This window comes from Egretta garzetta, unplaced genomic scaffold (genome assembly GCF_000687185.1).
Source record: "Egretta garzetta isolate BGI_Z169 unplaced genomic scaffold, ASM68718v1 scaffold117, whole genome shotgun sequence".
Lineage (NCBI taxonomy): Eukaryota > Metazoa > Chordata > Aves > Pelecaniformes > Ardeidae > Egretta > Egretta garzetta.
The window spans coordinates 2,605,971-2,623,463 of NW_009260479.1; the positions used below are offsets into that span (position 1 = coordinate 2,605,971).

The window sequence follows — 17,493 nt, forward strand, 5'->3', positions numbered from 1 at the left end:
GGCATTTGTGGAAAACAAAGGGAATTGTTGCGTATAAATGGCAGGCACAACATCTGTGACACTGACTTCACACCTGAGGACCTGTACTGATTTCTAACGTATGTAGCCTCTCGCTAATGCGACAGGCAGACTCCTGCATCCCCTGCCGTAGCTCCGGTTACAGCTAATGCGACAGGCAGACTCCTGCATCCCCTGCTCTCAGGTTTTGTACCTTTTCCTTTTAAAAAAGCTAATATTTATCACTGTTAGCAATAGGAAAGATAATAGAAAACTGTGGCTCTGAACAGTGTAACAATCTATGAGTTCCTCTGTTTCCTGATTAAATACCACCAAAGTCTAATTTCAGTAGTTAGTTCTTGGACATTTCTTAGCATAGACTTAAGCAACTGCCCATTGAACCCAAAAGAAACCTACACTTCTTTCAAATATTCTGATATTTAATTTAATTTAATGCTTCAGAGTGATGCTGCTTAAATGACTAGGAACTTCTACAAACTCATCGAGCGCAATATGATTGTCTGGCAAACTGAGTTTTGGGGTTTTTTTGAGCTTGCAGTTGTCTTTCTGCAGTTTTCAGAGTCAAATATGCATTACTTACTTTTTTAGAGTTTTTGCCCCTGATGATGAATGAGGTTGGAGGTAGAAGGGAATCTTATTGAATTTGGGCATATTTTTCTAGAAGGAAACAAATTTGCAGAGTGTTAATTTAGGATGAACTGTTACCAGCTTCTATTTCCACCAGCTGGTATGTGAAGTATATTCATCTCCTAATTATCAAAAACCAAGAGAGATTCTTAATCAACATAACTACCGCAGCCAACTTCCAAATTACTCATACTCCTGAGATGCTTCAATTTAGATGATACACATATCTAGCTTTTGAATAGAAATTATCAGTTATTTCAAAGGAAATTAGACAGTACCAAAAGACTGCAGCAATATGAAAAGTATTCTCTGTTCCTGAGTGCCACACTTGAAAAGGAGGCCAGTCATGCACAGGGCTTTGAAACCTTTTTCTAAGACTTTCTGTCAAAAGAAATTGAGCAAAAATGCCTTAACTGGACACATCAAAAAATAATGAGTCTCAAAGGGTCTTGAATACAGACCTTGAGACCACTTATTTTAAATACAAACAAGGCAAAAATTTAAAATGTTATTTCAGATCCTGTACATTTAAAGAAATTGTAGTTCACCTTAAAAACAAACCAACAAAAACCCAATATCTCTCCAGGCGATACTTACATCCACAGTGATGTCAATTACCCACTGGGGCACAGTTTCATTAAGAAGCATAGATTCAGTTTCACCACCTGAATCCCGACATAATAACCTAGGACATACAGAAATAACCTTTGTGAATGAAACCAATTATTGCAAAGCGCATTAAAAAGCTTTCAGGAGAGGCCCTGCCCTTTTAATGGGCAGGGAGCTTGAACTTGGTTAGCTGGCCCTTCACATCACCAAACTTCTTGGGGACGCGATCATGTGTTTTCCTGTAAAGACCAGAAAAAGTCGCTGCAGGCAGATCCCTGGAGCAGAAACAGGGAGCAGTATCTCGGGAGACTAGAGGCGATGGCACAGAGAAATTTAAAAAACTACTTTGCTCGTGGATAGTGTATGTTTGTGTGTTGAAGTACAAAGCTGTCAGAAGGGGAAAGGCACCTGGCATAAAGCAATTTTTTTCTGCTTGGGAAAAAATAAGCTTTTGCCCGTAAAGTGTCTGCTAAGCCCCCAACAAATGGAAAGAATAAAACCGATTTTAAGAGATCCACACATACGATGGTAAAACAAAGCCACAAATAATTTTGCAAGTTCCAATTAAGTATTTTGTCAGAGTCCTGCAAGCCACCTTTTAGGTCCAATAAGCATGCCTTGCTCCCTCCAGTGGTGTCTTTCCTGAGAACAGACTGTCTAAGACGTAAGATCCACCAGTACAGAATGGATGCAAACATTAAGCCCAGTTACAATGTAAATATATTGGTACTGCAGAAAAAAAAAAAAAAGTCTTCAAAGCCGAAAAAGGCTACCCTGTTTTACTGACCAATTCACGGACTGGAAGTTACGTAGTTTTGGGGCCTATTCAGCCTGGGAAACAAAACCAACAAATCAAACATCCCCCACTCCATAAATTTAAAATCTACTATGTCAGTAAATATTAAATGCTTCACGGTATTTGAAAGTTTGGCATCTGTTTTGCAGCACTATTAAACTGTCTCTGGCATATCACGTATCACAGTTAGGCTTTTCAACGTGGAATGAAAAGGAACAGAAGGGCAGTCAGTATATACATGTTACAGTGCAGAACTTGTGCTCCCACCTGCCAGAGCTTAGGGCCTTCTAATGTGTGATCACTTACAATTTTGGGAGCAGAAACCAACTCTCTAGGCGAGTAGGATCTTCTGTCTGAGCCATTAACGTTCACAGCTCAGCACAACAGACCCGTAAAAGAAGTTCTACGAGAATCTAAATCACAATTTCATTCTAAAACAAAGTTCAGTTAACCAGTTTGCAGGAAGAGGGCACCCAAAAAGATCTCAAAGCTATGACATACAACTAAGAACAATATACAACTCTGAAAATTGTAAAACCCCACACCTTGTTGGCGTTCAAACTCACATACTCAGTTGGACAATGCAAAATCATCATTAACAGCTGCTTAATTTGCCTGCCAAGGGCATGACTTGAATGTACAGTACAGAACGGATGCAAGTATTTGCATTTTGATAACATTTCTGCTTGCACAAAGGAAGTGACTGTTTGGCTGCTGAATTTACACTCTTGAGTTTTTATACCTGAACAAAGTGCGTCCTCCAGCCTCACCAAAAATAACTGGTGTATGCGGTGGCACTTGGAAGTATCCATTTCCCTTCTGGACTCTGTTCTCCTGCTCACCATTCACTGGTGGGAAAAAAACCATACATAACAGTGAGGCTGCACTAGGCCTTAAAGTTGGGTATACATAGACCAAAAAGTGTCTTTTCCACCTACAGTTAACGTATTTCATAAATTAACAAAATGATAAGCTTCATAAAAACCAAGAAAATCTCCATTTCCAACACATAGCAAGTATATAAAAAGGAACGCTAGAGAGTAACGAGATCAGTGCAGGCTTGTGGAAGGCCTATGTCAAAAGTCTTTGAGAAAAGGAAAATAGAGTTCACGAGCCAAAACCTGATTACTATTTTTTTCCAGTTCCTTAACAGAATTCTGAGGATTTGTCAAACCAAACAATACTAATATAGAAATTTTTCCCCTCCACACTGACAGTACAGAACTCTGAAGGATGTTAGCTTTGCTCTTCTACCTGGATTTGCCCGATGTCAAAACAAGTGAAGTAGCAAAGCTTGGACTCACATTTCCTTGAAATGACTGCATTCTAAATTCAGTTTATTTTTAGCTAGTTATAGCGATCTGGTCTTCAAACAGTGAAGAACCCGATTCCATATCAGGTGGATAGGATAAGATAAAGAAAGATCAGCATTATTCATGCACCTCTTGAACAGTGCAGCTTCTACGTCAGTCAGATATCTTGAAACACACTATAGAAGTATTTAGATGCCTTCCTTTCACTTGGGAAAGATCATCTCGATTACACTGCAGCATCTAATTACTGTATCAGAACATGATGTTGAATTCAAGCGACACAAGAAATTTAAATGGCATAGTCTCATGAGATGAATAATTCTTCAGCTTTCTGACCAGTAACATATGTAGTGAAAGAAAGGTCAAAAATTGTATCAAGCAAAGAAACCAAAAAAGAAAATCTATTCTCTATTAGAAGGGATGAATATGATACTGAAGTTAGAGCAAGTGAAAAATCCTACAGTTTGAAACATTTCTTCATAACACTTGTTAACAATCGAGAGGAGCCATACTGCACATCTATGCATATGTATCTGTATAAAAGTTCTTGTCTCTTCACACAAATTTCAGTGTCCAACAGGTACACTTTATCCTCTTAAGTCACTGTTCAGTATCAGTTTCTTAACAGTTACTTTTGAAAGGGAAAATGAAGACTGATTCTGCAGGGAATATTCTAAACATTCCACTAATCCACAGCTCTTCACAGAAATCAGTACTGCCGCATCAGTGTTCCAACGACACAAAAGCCCGAGCTACACTTCTCATATATTGTCTGGCTCTTAAGCTGTAGGCTGCCAATACACAAAAGTATGAGAATCAGCAACTTTATCCAGAAAAGCCTGCCAAGTGCTGTAACCCTCCATGGAGGTCATTTCTGAAAGAGGAAAGTAGCTGACGCTTGGCACAATCTGTATCACAAAATGGCAAGATATTGCTGAACTTATAGTTTTCTTAATTACATCTGAGAAAGTAATTTCTTCATCGCCAAAGACAAGACTTTTCAGTCAACTCTGATCTGGGTTGAATTAATTCCAAAGTTATCCACAAACTTAGTTACAGTCTCTTTTATTCTGCCAAATTCAGCCACTATCTTACATTTTACATAGCTGTGCTTTTCATCTCATGCCTGACTAGACTTCGCATTATTATCTTAAATCACCACTCTTAAGATGTTTTTTTATAGACCTGCCCCATGTATTATTCTAATAGCCACTGATTGTCTTTTTTTCCAAGAAATCTTTCTTTTATTTTGTATTGTTCATAATACCTAGAAACAAATGGGAATTATGTCAAGAGAATACCGTCTAATGTTGAATAACTGAACTACTGCTCCTTGCTGTCATTATCTAGGCTGTTTCTTTTCCAAGTCAAGACTTAGTTTTGCCAGTAATTGTTCTTCATCAAGGCATCACGTTTCTGTAACTTCAGAATCATCTATTCACCTACTTTTTTTACAGACTAGAGTTCTCAAGGTTTTTGCTGATACCTTCAGAAGAAGGAAGCTACTCAGCAAATTTTGGTGTAGAGCAAGTTTAAAAGCATTAAAAAGCATTAGTTGATAATGCATACAGAGACAGGGATAAGACAGCAAGCCAAGTTTTATCTGTCTAAGAAAGAGAAATATAAACAATCAGGATGTAAGAGCAAATCCTAAAAAAAAAATAGTACAATACTAACCATGATTTATTTCATTTTCTTCTTCATCCATTGGATTGATATGTGTTCTAGGCCAATACTCCAGAAGTGCTTGTAGCAGAAGCCCTCCAAGGTTTACTGTCAAGACATAGCAAGAGAGAACTTCGGTTACATTAAAACCACTGGCATCATCATATTCTACATTTGATCCACAGCTGAAAACTTTCCCAAAAGTTTGAGTAGTTCTGCTCCCAAAACAAACTATTTATGGGCACAGAAATCTGTTTATCACAATCTCAGAGCTGTATGTTACAATCTTCCAGAAAAAGCTGATTTTGGAATCACTACTGTTGGATCACTCACATGCTACAACATTCTCTAGATTATGTAACAGTTCCAAGTTTAGGAATATTACTTTTTCCCTTTTGCTTCTTGAAAGTTTAAAACCAAGTTAAATAGAAAACCTGAACATGACTGACATGTTTCAAAAAACCCCTAACAGTCTCACTGGAGAATTCTCTGGAGAATTTAGTCTGAAGAAAATAAGAGCTAAAATCCAGTCAGCTACTGATATATGTGATACTGGAATACTTTGAAACCTAAATAGTGCAATTTATTCTGCTTTTTTGTCTCAGTAAAACACTAGTATTAGTTAAAACTTACATTTTGGATCAGAACCATCTGGACTGCTAAATCCAGCATCCTTTGCTGAAACCCAGGCTGCAAAGCAGTCACTTTCATCCAAAGTAATTGTCAACATCTGTTGGAAAAAGACCACCAGGAAGAGGAATGCAATAGTTGTTTTGTATGAAACAAGTCTGTAAATTCATTTTATTCATACTTAGCTGGGAATACAAAACAAAGAATTTCTAAATGCACACTTTGTTTACCAAACTGTATTCATTCGTAATTGGTACTGGTGGATTTAAACTGACCATACCATGAGGAAAAAAATAAATAAATCTGTTATTCAGATTATTAAGAACTGAGGTAAAATTTGCTGGTTTACTTCAAAATAAATCTCACCCATCAGACAAATTATGATCATTCTTCAAAACTTATAACACACTAAAGCCTTTGTGAAAAAGCAGTATATGAAAAAATACTAAATATGACATTAGAACAGATTTAGGAGTTGTATCTCACCCCAGTTTTCAAGTCTACTGAGAACCAGTTTGGCACGTACACCATTTTAAATCTCTTCTTAATTTCTTCTTCAAAATCTACTTTCCCAAGGTCTTCAACTTTACATGCCTGTACACCAAAAGAATTACAAAAGTTTATAAATTCTGAGTATCGAGTGATAACAACACCTCAAATCCTTTACTTGACTTTCATATACACTTGGAATGATGACTACTTATGATTTCTCCATAACTACTGTAGGCCAGAAACACACAAGTTAAAAGTTCACATTTTTCTCAAAAAACTGTACAATAGTTTATGTGGTAAGAAATTTTTATTTTTCTATTTATTATTTATTTCTGAGGTAGTGGAGAAGGTATGGAAGTATTGCTTCACCTTAATAAAAATCATTTTCCCTATCGTTGAGCAGATAGCTGTCTCCTAGCATCCTCTGTCATTCTTCTCCCCATCAGTATAAATAGTTCAGTACAACTCTCCATCAAACGCTGATATTTGTTGCACATCTAGAAATTCAGCTCAACTACTGTCATGGGAAGAGCAGTGAGTGAATTTGTGTGCAGATTCTTTTTTTCCGGTTTTAGTTTATCTGTTTTATTTTATACTTTTATTTTTAAAGTTCCTCAAGTAAGTCTGTTAACATCCAAATTCTTATCATCCACTTGCAGACTCCTGAAACCTGAAACACGTGTTTTGAGCAAACTCTAAAGATTGTAACCTTGCAAGACTTATTTCCTCAAAATCCAGGAAAAGTTACAGGAAGCAATGATTGAAGGGTGTAGCTCCAGGTAAGAAAACCTCCCTCTTTTCTTCCAGCATCCTCAGTAAATAGTCTTAGCTTTAGACTGCAGTGATCCTACGCATAAGATGACATTTTGACCTGGCGAGTAATCACAACTCTGAAGTGAATATGTATTTAAACATATCTAAGAGATGCTTCTGAAATATTTACTAACAGAGAATTGAATGAAGGTACAGGTTAACATTAGCATTTGATTTTGGTCCTGGGATCTAACACTGTACCTAAATATATACCAACTGTAAACGCAAAGAAAGAAAAGCTATTCACTTTTCCACAAAAGTCATCTAGATCATTTTTAGTACAAATCTACATTCTCCAACTTAATTCCCTTCTTTCTCACATCAGTCAGCAACTCAGTAAGTTAGCTGGGCGTGCTTTACTTCATTACTGAATCTTGGCTGGAGCACTGCATAGCTCAAGATGAAAAAAAGATTCAGAATTTCAAATGGGATCTTGCAAGAGAAGAAGTTGCTGACCATCTCACTGATCTGGGATTCCAGTCCTTTCCCCTCTGCACTCTTTTTCCTCTCCTCTGACCAATCATTGGGTAAAGCAAGATAAATGCCACACCAAGCCTCTCTCTTCTCAGAGGAGCAAGTAACACCAGGCAGGAGCCGTGCTTCCTTCTGCTGACTTTCCTTCCAGTCCTGCCTGCTATCTTGCCAGCTAACGAGGGACGCGGCGAGTTCACGCTCTCAGACTGCTCCACAGACTACCAGTCAGCACTCTCGCTTGGGATCTGTGGGTTTGTAGCAGGACCTGAAGCACAGGTTTCCCTTGTGCAGGCTGAGCTTTCTTATGCTCTTCCATACTGCCTTGGGCAGACATGCCCATCGGTGTCTATGAGCCCTCTTTGAAACAAAACCCAATCAAAACAAACATTACTATTTTCAGGAGAGAATTCAAGGGTCTGAATTTCAGGTGAATGAAGATGTCAATACCCAGCCTCACATCAGGCAAAGATGCAGAAAAGCTCAGAAATGACCCCTCCCCTTTCAAAAAGCAATCTTTATGTCTTGGGGCAGAAAGATGACTTACTTTCTACCATAGGAATCTCACACATGAAAAAATATGTAAAAAAAGGTACAAAATAATTAATCATCCAATAGTAGGCATTTAATCTGAAATTATATACTTACCTTCAAGACATCCCAGTATGCCACATTATTATTTGTGTCTTTGGTTAATATGTGCCTCTTGTCGTTAAGAATGTGGCACTGAATAATACTAGCACCCCCTAGCAAACAAACAAGAATTAAGGTCACTACGGTGATTTTTTTTTTTTCTAATATTACATGAAATTAAACTGTGTAACACAACATGTATGATTATTCTTTGGTTTCACTATTTTACGTAAGACTTGGATATCACCAAGGTTTAAACACTATTTTAGAAGTGTCTTAAAGATCTACCATTTCTGCTAATGATAACAGATTTTATAAAGTACTCTGGAAAACAGCAGGTTACCTTTTATAACTTGGTCAGGCTGTGTACACAGGGGTGGTATAGGATTGGTACAATCATTATCATAATCTCCAGATGCTCTAAAATTATGAATTCCCTTCAAAGTCTAGAGAAAGAAACAAAATAATGACACATTCATCATAATCTACAAACTTTGCTTTTATCTGTGAGTAACAACTGCCAGATCATGCTGCTATTTCAATGCTAACTGCCCAGTTCCGAGTAAGATAATTTATTTCTAAAAGTAGCATACATAGACAGCAAAGGAAGTAACTCAAAGCTTATTGTCTTTTCACCAATTTCAATATCAAAAATTTTTTTTAAAGAAAGCTTACAGATCCTAGCAAGTCACAGTCAAATTGCAAGCAACAGTCCAACAGTTCCCAAACCAAGATGGCAAGTCCTACAACTCCTTAATTGAATTCACAGAATGTAAAATATATTGCTTACCCATTTATTCACAGAGGATTTAGTTGTTGCAACCCAAAGTGCTGGAGGAGGATCGGCTGATCTATCAAGTTCCATCTAAATAATGAAACCACAGATACTTTCAGGCACGCTTAACTTAATTTTCCTTTGTTCAATTAAAATTTGCTCTGTGTAGACCTGCTCCCATACTCAGATGTATTTCAGAAACAGCACTACTTTCAGCTTACTAAAGAAATACAAAGTTTAAATAAAAAAATAACTAAGCTGCAATTTTTGAAACTCCAGAGCAATTGTTTCAAATATTCAACAAGTAAATTCTTGGCATGGACAATAATAGATGCAATGTGTCTACACTCTCTGTATTTAAAGTTGCTTCTAGCATGATACAATCCTGTCTAATGGACAGTTTGATAAGTACAATATTTTCTGAATTACTTTGCATTCAAATAGGTCACATGGTTAAAAAGAGAATGTAAGAAGTACTGTACTAATTAGAAAGCAGAACTTTGCATGTTTGGCTCTGCTGTTGTATTTCTTGGACAACAACTGATCACTGTAGCTAAGACCCCTTCTGATCTTTGTACACCTGACCATAGCTTTCATTTTCCATTCTGAACTGAAATTTCTCAGATTCTGACTTTTTCAAAACTACGTTAACATATCCAGGATTTTATCTGAACATACTAAGCCAGAGTTTACTCACAAGGAAAGCCAGATTGCTTATATACTGGTATCTGTTTCAGTCGCACACTCCTTATAGACTTACATGTTCCAACGTCATGTCAGCTAGAGTTACAGACAGCAAAAAAATTCCAGAAAGCAATCTCTTCACAAGACTTGGATTTGTGCATGCAGTTTTCTCCAGTAGAGAAAACATCATGTTCGAAAAACCCACAATGAATTTTACTCCGGGTTCCCATGAGTATGTGACATACTCTAACGCAGTCCTGTGCATATATATTGCTGCTAAGAAACATCCATTTTTGTCTAAAGCCTTGGCAATGCCGGCTTAGTTTCTTAAAACCATACTAGAGCCTGTTAAAAAACAACTTTTCATGTTTGAAGCATATTCAATTTCAATAATACTTGAATTTGCATATTTTAGGTAGCTGACAGGCATTTATCTTCTTCAGACAATTAAGCTTCAGATGCAATTGAGGAGACAAAGCCAGTATACTGAAGATGTGGTGCAGTAAATGCTTGTTACCCAATATGCATTCTTTTATCAACTTATACCTCAAGCCACTGTTTCATCAGACAACATGCAATACAATTACACTTTTCTATTGTGAGGGTGACTGAGCACTGGCACAGGTTGCCCAGGGAGGTCACAAAGTCTCCATCCTTGGAGATACTCAGAAGCTGCCTGGACATGGTCTTGGGCAATTGGCTCTAAGCAGCCCTGCTTGAGCAGGGGGGGTGGACCAGATGACCTCCAGAGGTCCCTGCCAACCTCAACTATTCTGTGATTCTCTGAATTAAACTCAATTACCTTAAGAACTGGTGCCTTTTCTTCACAGATAAGCACACGGATATCAGGATTTCGTAAATCTGTACAATAAATCTTCCTGTCTCTTCCTCCTGAATAAACATGAGTGAAGGCTTCATTGACCTGCAGAGCCCAAACACCTTCATCATGGACTCGATATGTGGCTATACATCTCTGCTGCCCAAGGGACCACAGGCGGATAGTCCCATCAGAACTGCCTGAAAGACACTGAGCAACAACCACCATACTTAAATCAAGCAGGTATTTCAGTCTTTTAAAATCTTTTTTTCCATAAAGAGCTTTCATAATTCTTATGGTTATACTTTTCCATTAAGACAGTGCTAAACGAAGACTGGCAGTTGATAACTCTAGTCACAGTTTCCAGGCATTTTATGTAAACCACCCCCTCCATACCTAGATGGACCTGTAATAAAACAGAGCTTTCACCCACCAGCCTCCCTCCCTCCATCACTACATATCTGTAAAATACTTGTTAAGCTACCTTCTGTAATCTGCGACATAAAATAATTATATTGAAAAAGACTAATTATATTTCTGCATTCTGTAAAATTCCTTTGTCTCAAATTAAAGCACGTACCTGGGTGCCATCTCTGTTCAACAACAAAGCTTTTACATTGTCCGTGTGCCCTTTGAGTTTCATTAGTTTTGCACAAGTTCTTGGATCCCACACCCTTAGAACCTACATAAATAGACATTGGGTAACTGGCATTAACATCATTCTTCCCACCAATGCATTTTCTCTGCAGAAAATTAAGCCTTTCTGAATAAACTGACCCTTATTCCGAACACACAGACATCCATCACCAAAACCATACTTCCATTAGAACAAAAGAGACATAACTAGATCTTATGCACCTCTAATAATCAGATGTGACTTTCTTCGTTTGATTTTAATTTCATTTGTTCTGGCTCTTGCTGTCTTCTTAAGCAATTAAAGAGTGGAAGTGACTGGAAACAGGATTGTGTGGTATGGGTAAAAAAAAGATTCTGAGAATCCTCTCATGCTTCACTGGTGTATCCTATTTTCATTTTTAGGTTGCCTTGGAAATAAAATTCTCTCAAGGTTAGATTAGGTAAAAAAACAACTCACAGGGGACTTCAGGGTGTTTCGCCATCCTTTACAACAAAGAGCATGGGCTATCTCTTGGGAACACTTGAACTTCATTTCCTACCTCCTGCAGGGGTCTTACAAATTGCTGGCACCACTTTCTTACCTGTGGCAACTGCTTCAGTTCAGTTTTTATAATCATCTGAGTAACATGCCCCCAAAATCAGAGCTCTAGTGGTAAAAAGTAATGATCACTGATATAGAGAGGGTTACACAAAATGATCCGATTGTCTCTTCCATGTATTAAAGCTATATGGATGTATACAGATCTTCAGACTGAGGCAGGTATCTGTATCCTACGCTTACACTCCTGCTTAAAAAAATGTGTCTACTCTCACTATTAAAAACACAAAAGCTGCTGACACATGACACTGAAAATTAATAAAATTGCCTCTTTATACTAAACTTTGAACTGAAGCGGAATGAGCCTTACCAGATTTTTGCTTACCTTTTCAGTGGATCCTGATACAATAACTGTTCCCATTTGATTCATTGCAAGGCTGTAGATGGAGTCTTTGTTCCCACTCAGGGAAGAAGCTATTTCAAAATAAAATTTACATTTGCAATTTTAATGCTGTCATTTGAAAAACACACTAATTTGCTCAAAAATAGTATTTAAGGGTATTTTAATACCCTTGGACTCACAAAAACAGTGCCACGCTACCCCATATATAGAGTTGCCTTAAAAAACTCCATCCCAATTCTTAATCTAAAACCAAAGTAACCCCTCAGACTTATGGTCATTACAGTGCTGGTGCCCTTTTGGCACCACAGTTCAGTGCCAGGACCATCAAGGTACTCTTGCTCTTCTCAGCTCCTTTACTAGAGAATGATACTTCGATGTCATCTTATAATACACAGCATTTGGATTTAAGTGCAGAGATTTTTTTTTTCCAAACCAAGTAGCAGTAAAATTCTACATTATATATTAAAGGCTCTTCTCTTAGTTCAGCGGAGATGCATTACTGAAGTTTCACTGCAGTGCTGAAATGTGTTACTTGAGCATGGATGCTACCTTTGCATTTGGGAAAACCATATGGCAACTCCTTAGCATCACAACTGTCATCAGAGTTGAGGAATTCTGTACCTTCTAGCCTAATCTACTTTTGGACAGATTAAAGTACCAGTCCTTCGACTGAGAAAAGCACAGACATGGCAAACGAAAATCATCTATTCAGAGAGCACACGAGGCATTTCATCAAGCCTCAAGACCATACAATCAGTATGCCAAAAAGGCTGAGAATAGCAACAAACTGTATTGCCAGCAAAACCGTGATACTTTTATATAAATTATTCATGTATATTATGGAAATAAGTTTCTAACAGTATTTGTGACCCCGTATCATAAACATTTTGTTACAGTGGAAGAATTATGCAGCTTTACTTCAGGGTCCTCTTAACCACTAGCTATGGTTACACAAATGTAAACTTTCAAATGAAATTTATTATTTGTAGCCAAAATAAAGTCATAGTCTTCCACTGTCCCCAGTGAACAGTTGAAGGCAAAAAGCAGAACTGAAAATTCTTGAAGATTAGCACACTGTTCAACAACCATAATAACTTATGAAAGGGTAACATACAGAGTTGTCACAAGCTGGACATCAGGAATGGAAGAGAGAATCTTAAGTGTACAGAAGCAAAACTTCTGCCGGAACAAACGCAAAGCTCAGCTGCACCCTCTTTTGGAAGGGACCACCTCTCAAAAGCAAAATCTCTCCACTTAATTTAAATTACAGCTATGCTGACTGAGAGACTTTAAAAATAGGCTTCCTTTTAACGTTGGCTTGTGTACATTGCTTCCCTGTAATCAGATAGAAAATGAATGTACAAGAACAATCTTCACTTACACTCCGAAAGAAAATCAACACGTTTGAAAGGACTGAGGAAAACCAGCTTTTTTATGGACATATGCGTGTTCTTCCCAACAGAAACACCGCTAGTTGGGAGCACCAGAAAAACTCCCCTGCTTCCCCTTTCTCCCCTGTATGAAGCATTACTGTTCTAACTCTAGAAATGCAAATTTATTTCTGTCATCTTAGAGGTAATGCCTCCAATTCCATTTGATCTTAGGCTCAAAACAAGCATCAGCTCCTCAGTACTCCCTGTCTCCCAATTATGCTTCACTTAAGTCATTTTGGTTCTGTATCTGTTGTGGTGCGTAAGAAATCCTTCTTTTTAACCCCCAAAAACGAGTTTTCCTGTGAGCCACCAAATAAATTCTTCCTTCAAAAACTCCCTGTTCAATCAGAAGATGCCATAATTTACAGTTATCAGCAAAGTTTGGTGATAAAGTAATTCTACCTTCAGTGAATGAAAACTTCTGAGAAATACAAGGTAAATCTACTTAGGTATGTGCGGTCATGTGCCATCCCGATACTATTCTGCAGTCCAAGACAGCTCATGAGAAACCATGTCTCTTCTGAAGGCTACACAGATGTGCCAGCATAAAGCTATACTTGAATTAAAAAGTCCTGTAGACAGAACGAATGCAAACCCGACAGTTCTGCCCACCAGATACACCTTTAGTTTTAGAAGCTACCAAATCTGTAAGATTAACACACCATTCAGAATTAGCCAAAACAGTAATTTAAAAAAACCCCACCAAAACAAAACTATATGCCTGCCTCTTATTTAGACCTATAGACAGCAAAACACACCGTGGTCAAACTAGACCTCTTTCTGAAAATAGGTATTGTAAAAGAGCCGATACAAATCAGGATGCTGATGACCCAGATTTACGTCATTCACTAACTAAATCGAACTGAACTTGGAGACTGGTGTCATACTTCCCAGAAGAGAAACTTAACCAGCGCTATCTTGACTATTCTAAGGAAGTGGTGCTGGAATTGCTCTACAGGGAAAGATATCATAATTTACTGTAATGTCTTTATTGGGGTAGAGAAGCAGGACAGACCACTTCTTAAAAGATGATGATGATATTAAGGATTAACCATGGTAAGTAGCATCTACGGACAGTTTCCCCTTGCGTTCTAATACCTAACTAGTGAGTTAGATCTCACTAGTACACTATCCCTACATGTAAGTAGCGCTTAGTATTACTTTGCACAGCTTTAAATCTAAATTTATTCTTCTGAGAGATAGATTTGATAAATGTAGCAAGTTCTGCTTCAAGAGTTGTACTGCATTTTTTCACCACCTATATAGACAAATCAAAACCTCCAAAAAACAACCAAATTATACACAGAAAACACGCTGACAAATAACCTAAGGGAAATTTCTATAATGGGTTAGTTGAGGAGCAAAAAGCTTCTCAAGCTAAAGCTCTATCAAGTTGCAGAGAATACCAGCACATTACATTTCAGGAGAAAATGTTCAAAGAAACCTGTACTCTATTCCAAATGTCACGACTGTTGGCTGCTCTAGATTTTCAGCTATTATATAATAAGACAAATGGACTGATTACATACTAAAGCCACCTTAAAATTTCTTGCACATTTTTTATGTACACGCACAAACAGGTATCTATTATTTTACATTGATCTCACAGATTACGCTACTCAATAAAATGCACTGCATTTGCCTCCCCTCCCTAGGTACCTACTTGTTACGGTGTTATTTGAGGCAGTCAGTGCTGTTAGAGTATTTACATCCCAGAGGAATATCTGTCTGTCCAGCCCGGCAGATGCTACCAGTTCTTTATCTTTTGCATATGCTAAGGCTTTCACATAATCCTACAATAAAGTAAATATAACAACATGAATCAACAACATTATCCATTTGAAGTCTTCATCTTAATATTTAAAAGACAGTCAGTGATAACATAGAGTATTTACAGATAATGTTTTTCACCTTATGCGTCCTTAGTGTTGACATGCAAAATCCCTTATGTGCATTCCACACTTTAACAGTCGTATCTGAAGAAGCAGATATCACTAAATTGGAAAGAATAAGAAGTAAAGTTCAATGGCTCATATATTACTTTAGAGCATACTTGTACTACTCTAATCTGCTTTTCAAAAAGATTAAAAGAATCATTTATATACACATTTAAATTTTCATTAAAACATCTGCTTACTCTATCATATTTACAATAAACATCACCAATTAATTCTACATGCTAAGAAAAGACAGAAAATAATTAAAGCATCAGATAATATACTTTTATACACAATTTCTGAATACTGCAGTTTTCAAACATTTAAGTACTTACATGTTTTACCATTGCAGCAGAGCACAATATCATTTACCCAATCTGTGTGATGTTCCATAGATGCTATATAAGGGTCTTGCTGCAAATTAAGAAAAAACAAGTTTATAAGATCTCATCAAAAATGGAAAAGATTGTGACTATCAGATCCTGCTGTGATATTTTCCTCAACCTTCAAATGGATCAAAAGCTGCCTAATGCAGAGTTGCCTGAAGTCTCCCCTACAAGGAGAGGCTGAGAGAATTGGGCTTGTTCAGCCTGAAGAAGGGAAGACTGAGAGGGGACCTCATCAATACATACAAATATCTTATGGATGGAAGTCAAGAGGACGGAGCCAGACTCTTCTCAGTGGTGCCCAGTGACAGGACAAGGGGCAATGGGTACAAACTGAAACATAAGAGGTTTCAGTTGAATATGAGGAAAAACTTCTTTACCCTGAGGGTGACGGAGCACTGGAACAGGCTGCCCAGGGGGGTTGTGGAGTCTCCTTCTCTGGAGATATTCAAAGCCCGCCTGGATGAAGTCCTGTGTAACATGCCCTAGGAGAACCTGCTTTAGCAGGGGGGTGGGACTGGATGATCTCCCGAGGTCCCTTCCAACCCTTGCGATTCTGTGATTCTGTGACTATTCCAGAATCTTTTTGTGAAAGAACGAGACAGCTATGTAAGATATCACAGTATGAGCAATATCAAAATGATTTTCCTATCATAATAATTGGCAGCTGTTAAAAACCAGTATCAGACATACACCTGTAGGCAGCTTACTAGCATGATAACTTGGGAAAAAAGTAGGTTTAGATACAGGAATACTCTCATAACTTACCTTGTGCTGATTGACACTCCATATCCTTATGATAGAGTCTCGGCCTGCTGTGAAGAGCCTATTTAATGCTGGATCCAGCTGAAGCGCATTTACCCCATTTCGGTTATATTTCTCCACTTCATCTCTAATCACATAGGAGACCTGAAATACATTTACACAAATCCAATTATGGTATTAAGATATTGGCTTGGCCATGAAATCCTAACATCTGATTTCATCTTTCTGAGGTTCCTGGGCAGAATATATGAAGAGCTTTACAAGCATTAAATAAACCTCTCAGTTTGAGAGTTACCAACACCACCTCAGTCATTCCGCCCCCTCCCAAAAATGGGGAAGAATCATAGAGAAGATATCAGCAGTGTTAGAACTGGAGCCCAAAGGATTATTTAATCATTATAACTCAAGCTTAGTTCAATTCCCTGCTCTGCACAGATATTCCGGGTGATCAGAGACAACACACTGAGTTTGTGTCTCACTTCCTAAGTAGGTTTCATAGTTTCTGCAGCTGGGATGACAGTATTTCCCAGACTCACAAGGGAGAGGATATGGTCACTAAGGATTACAAAGCATTGAAAGGCTGAAGATAAAAATTCTGGCTATTTCACGTGTCACTATTATTTTGAAACTGATTTTTTAAAAACTACCTCATTTCTAATATAATAAGAAGCACAAATATTTATTGCTCTTTCAGATAAATTATTCCTTTAGTTTCTTTCCTTCTGTATTTGATAGTACTGCGTGTACAGGTTATTTCATTGTTCTGTTCAGAAACACTAGAAGGAGATTTAAGGAGACATACTGTAAAGGCTACAGCACTCTCCGTTACTACTGTTCAATAAACAGAATTATCAGGACTGCAGTTTCTTCAGAGCTACCCCATTCACACAGTGCTGCATCTCTCCTGATCACAGGGTTTATGCATTACTATGAGGAAAGCCCTCACCCCATTACTATGGAGAAAAGGAGGGGAAGCTGCCACCTATGCCTCTTCCCAGATTCTGTAAAATATAATCAGAACACCAAGGTAAAATTTTAGGCTTGTATAATCT

The 17,493-nt window shown here is 37.7% G+C and overlaps 1 protein-coding gene across 3 annotated transcripts in view; it reads right to left on the reverse strand.

Annotated features, from left to right (window-relative positions):
* WDR48 (WD repeat domain 48) overlaps positions 1–17,493 on the reverse strand; it is a 28,674-nt gene that overhangs the window by 3,319 nt on the left and 7,862 nt on the right. For 2 of the 3 annotated variants that reach the window (XM_035899627.1, XM_035899629.1), the window contains exons 2-17: positions 16,445–16,585; positions 15,626–15,704; positions 15,265–15,347; positions 15,017–15,146; positions 11,903–11,991; positions 10,924–11,025; positions 10,329–10,553; positions 8,858–8,932; positions 8,411–8,513; positions 8,083–8,180; positions 6,145–6,252; positions 5,662–5,758; positions 5,041–5,136; positions 2,793–2,898; positions 1,243–1,330; positions 599–675 (exon numbers count right to left, since the gene is read on the reverse strand). In XM_035899627.1, the coding sequence (XP_035755520.1) occupies positions 599–675; positions 1,243–1,330; positions 2,793–2,898; positions 5,041–5,136; positions 5,662–5,758; positions 6,145–6,252; positions 8,083–8,180; positions 8,411–8,513; positions 8,858–8,932; positions 10,329–10,553; positions 10,924–11,025; positions 11,903–11,991; positions 15,017–15,146; positions 15,265–15,347; positions 15,626–15,683 (1,535 nt within the window). In that variant the 5' untranslated portion in view covers positions 15,684–15,704; positions 16,445–16,585. Of the gene's footprint in view, positions 1–598; positions 676–1,242; positions 1,331–2,792; positions 2,899–5,040; positions 5,137–5,661; positions 5,759–6,144; positions 6,253–8,082; positions 8,181–8,410; positions 8,514–8,857; positions 8,933–10,328; positions 10,554–10,923; positions 11,026–11,902; positions 11,992–15,016; positions 15,147–15,264; positions 15,348–15,625; positions 15,705–16,444; positions 16,586–17,493 lie in introns of those variants that run through there. The other variant, XM_035899628.1, reaches the window with a different exon arrangement.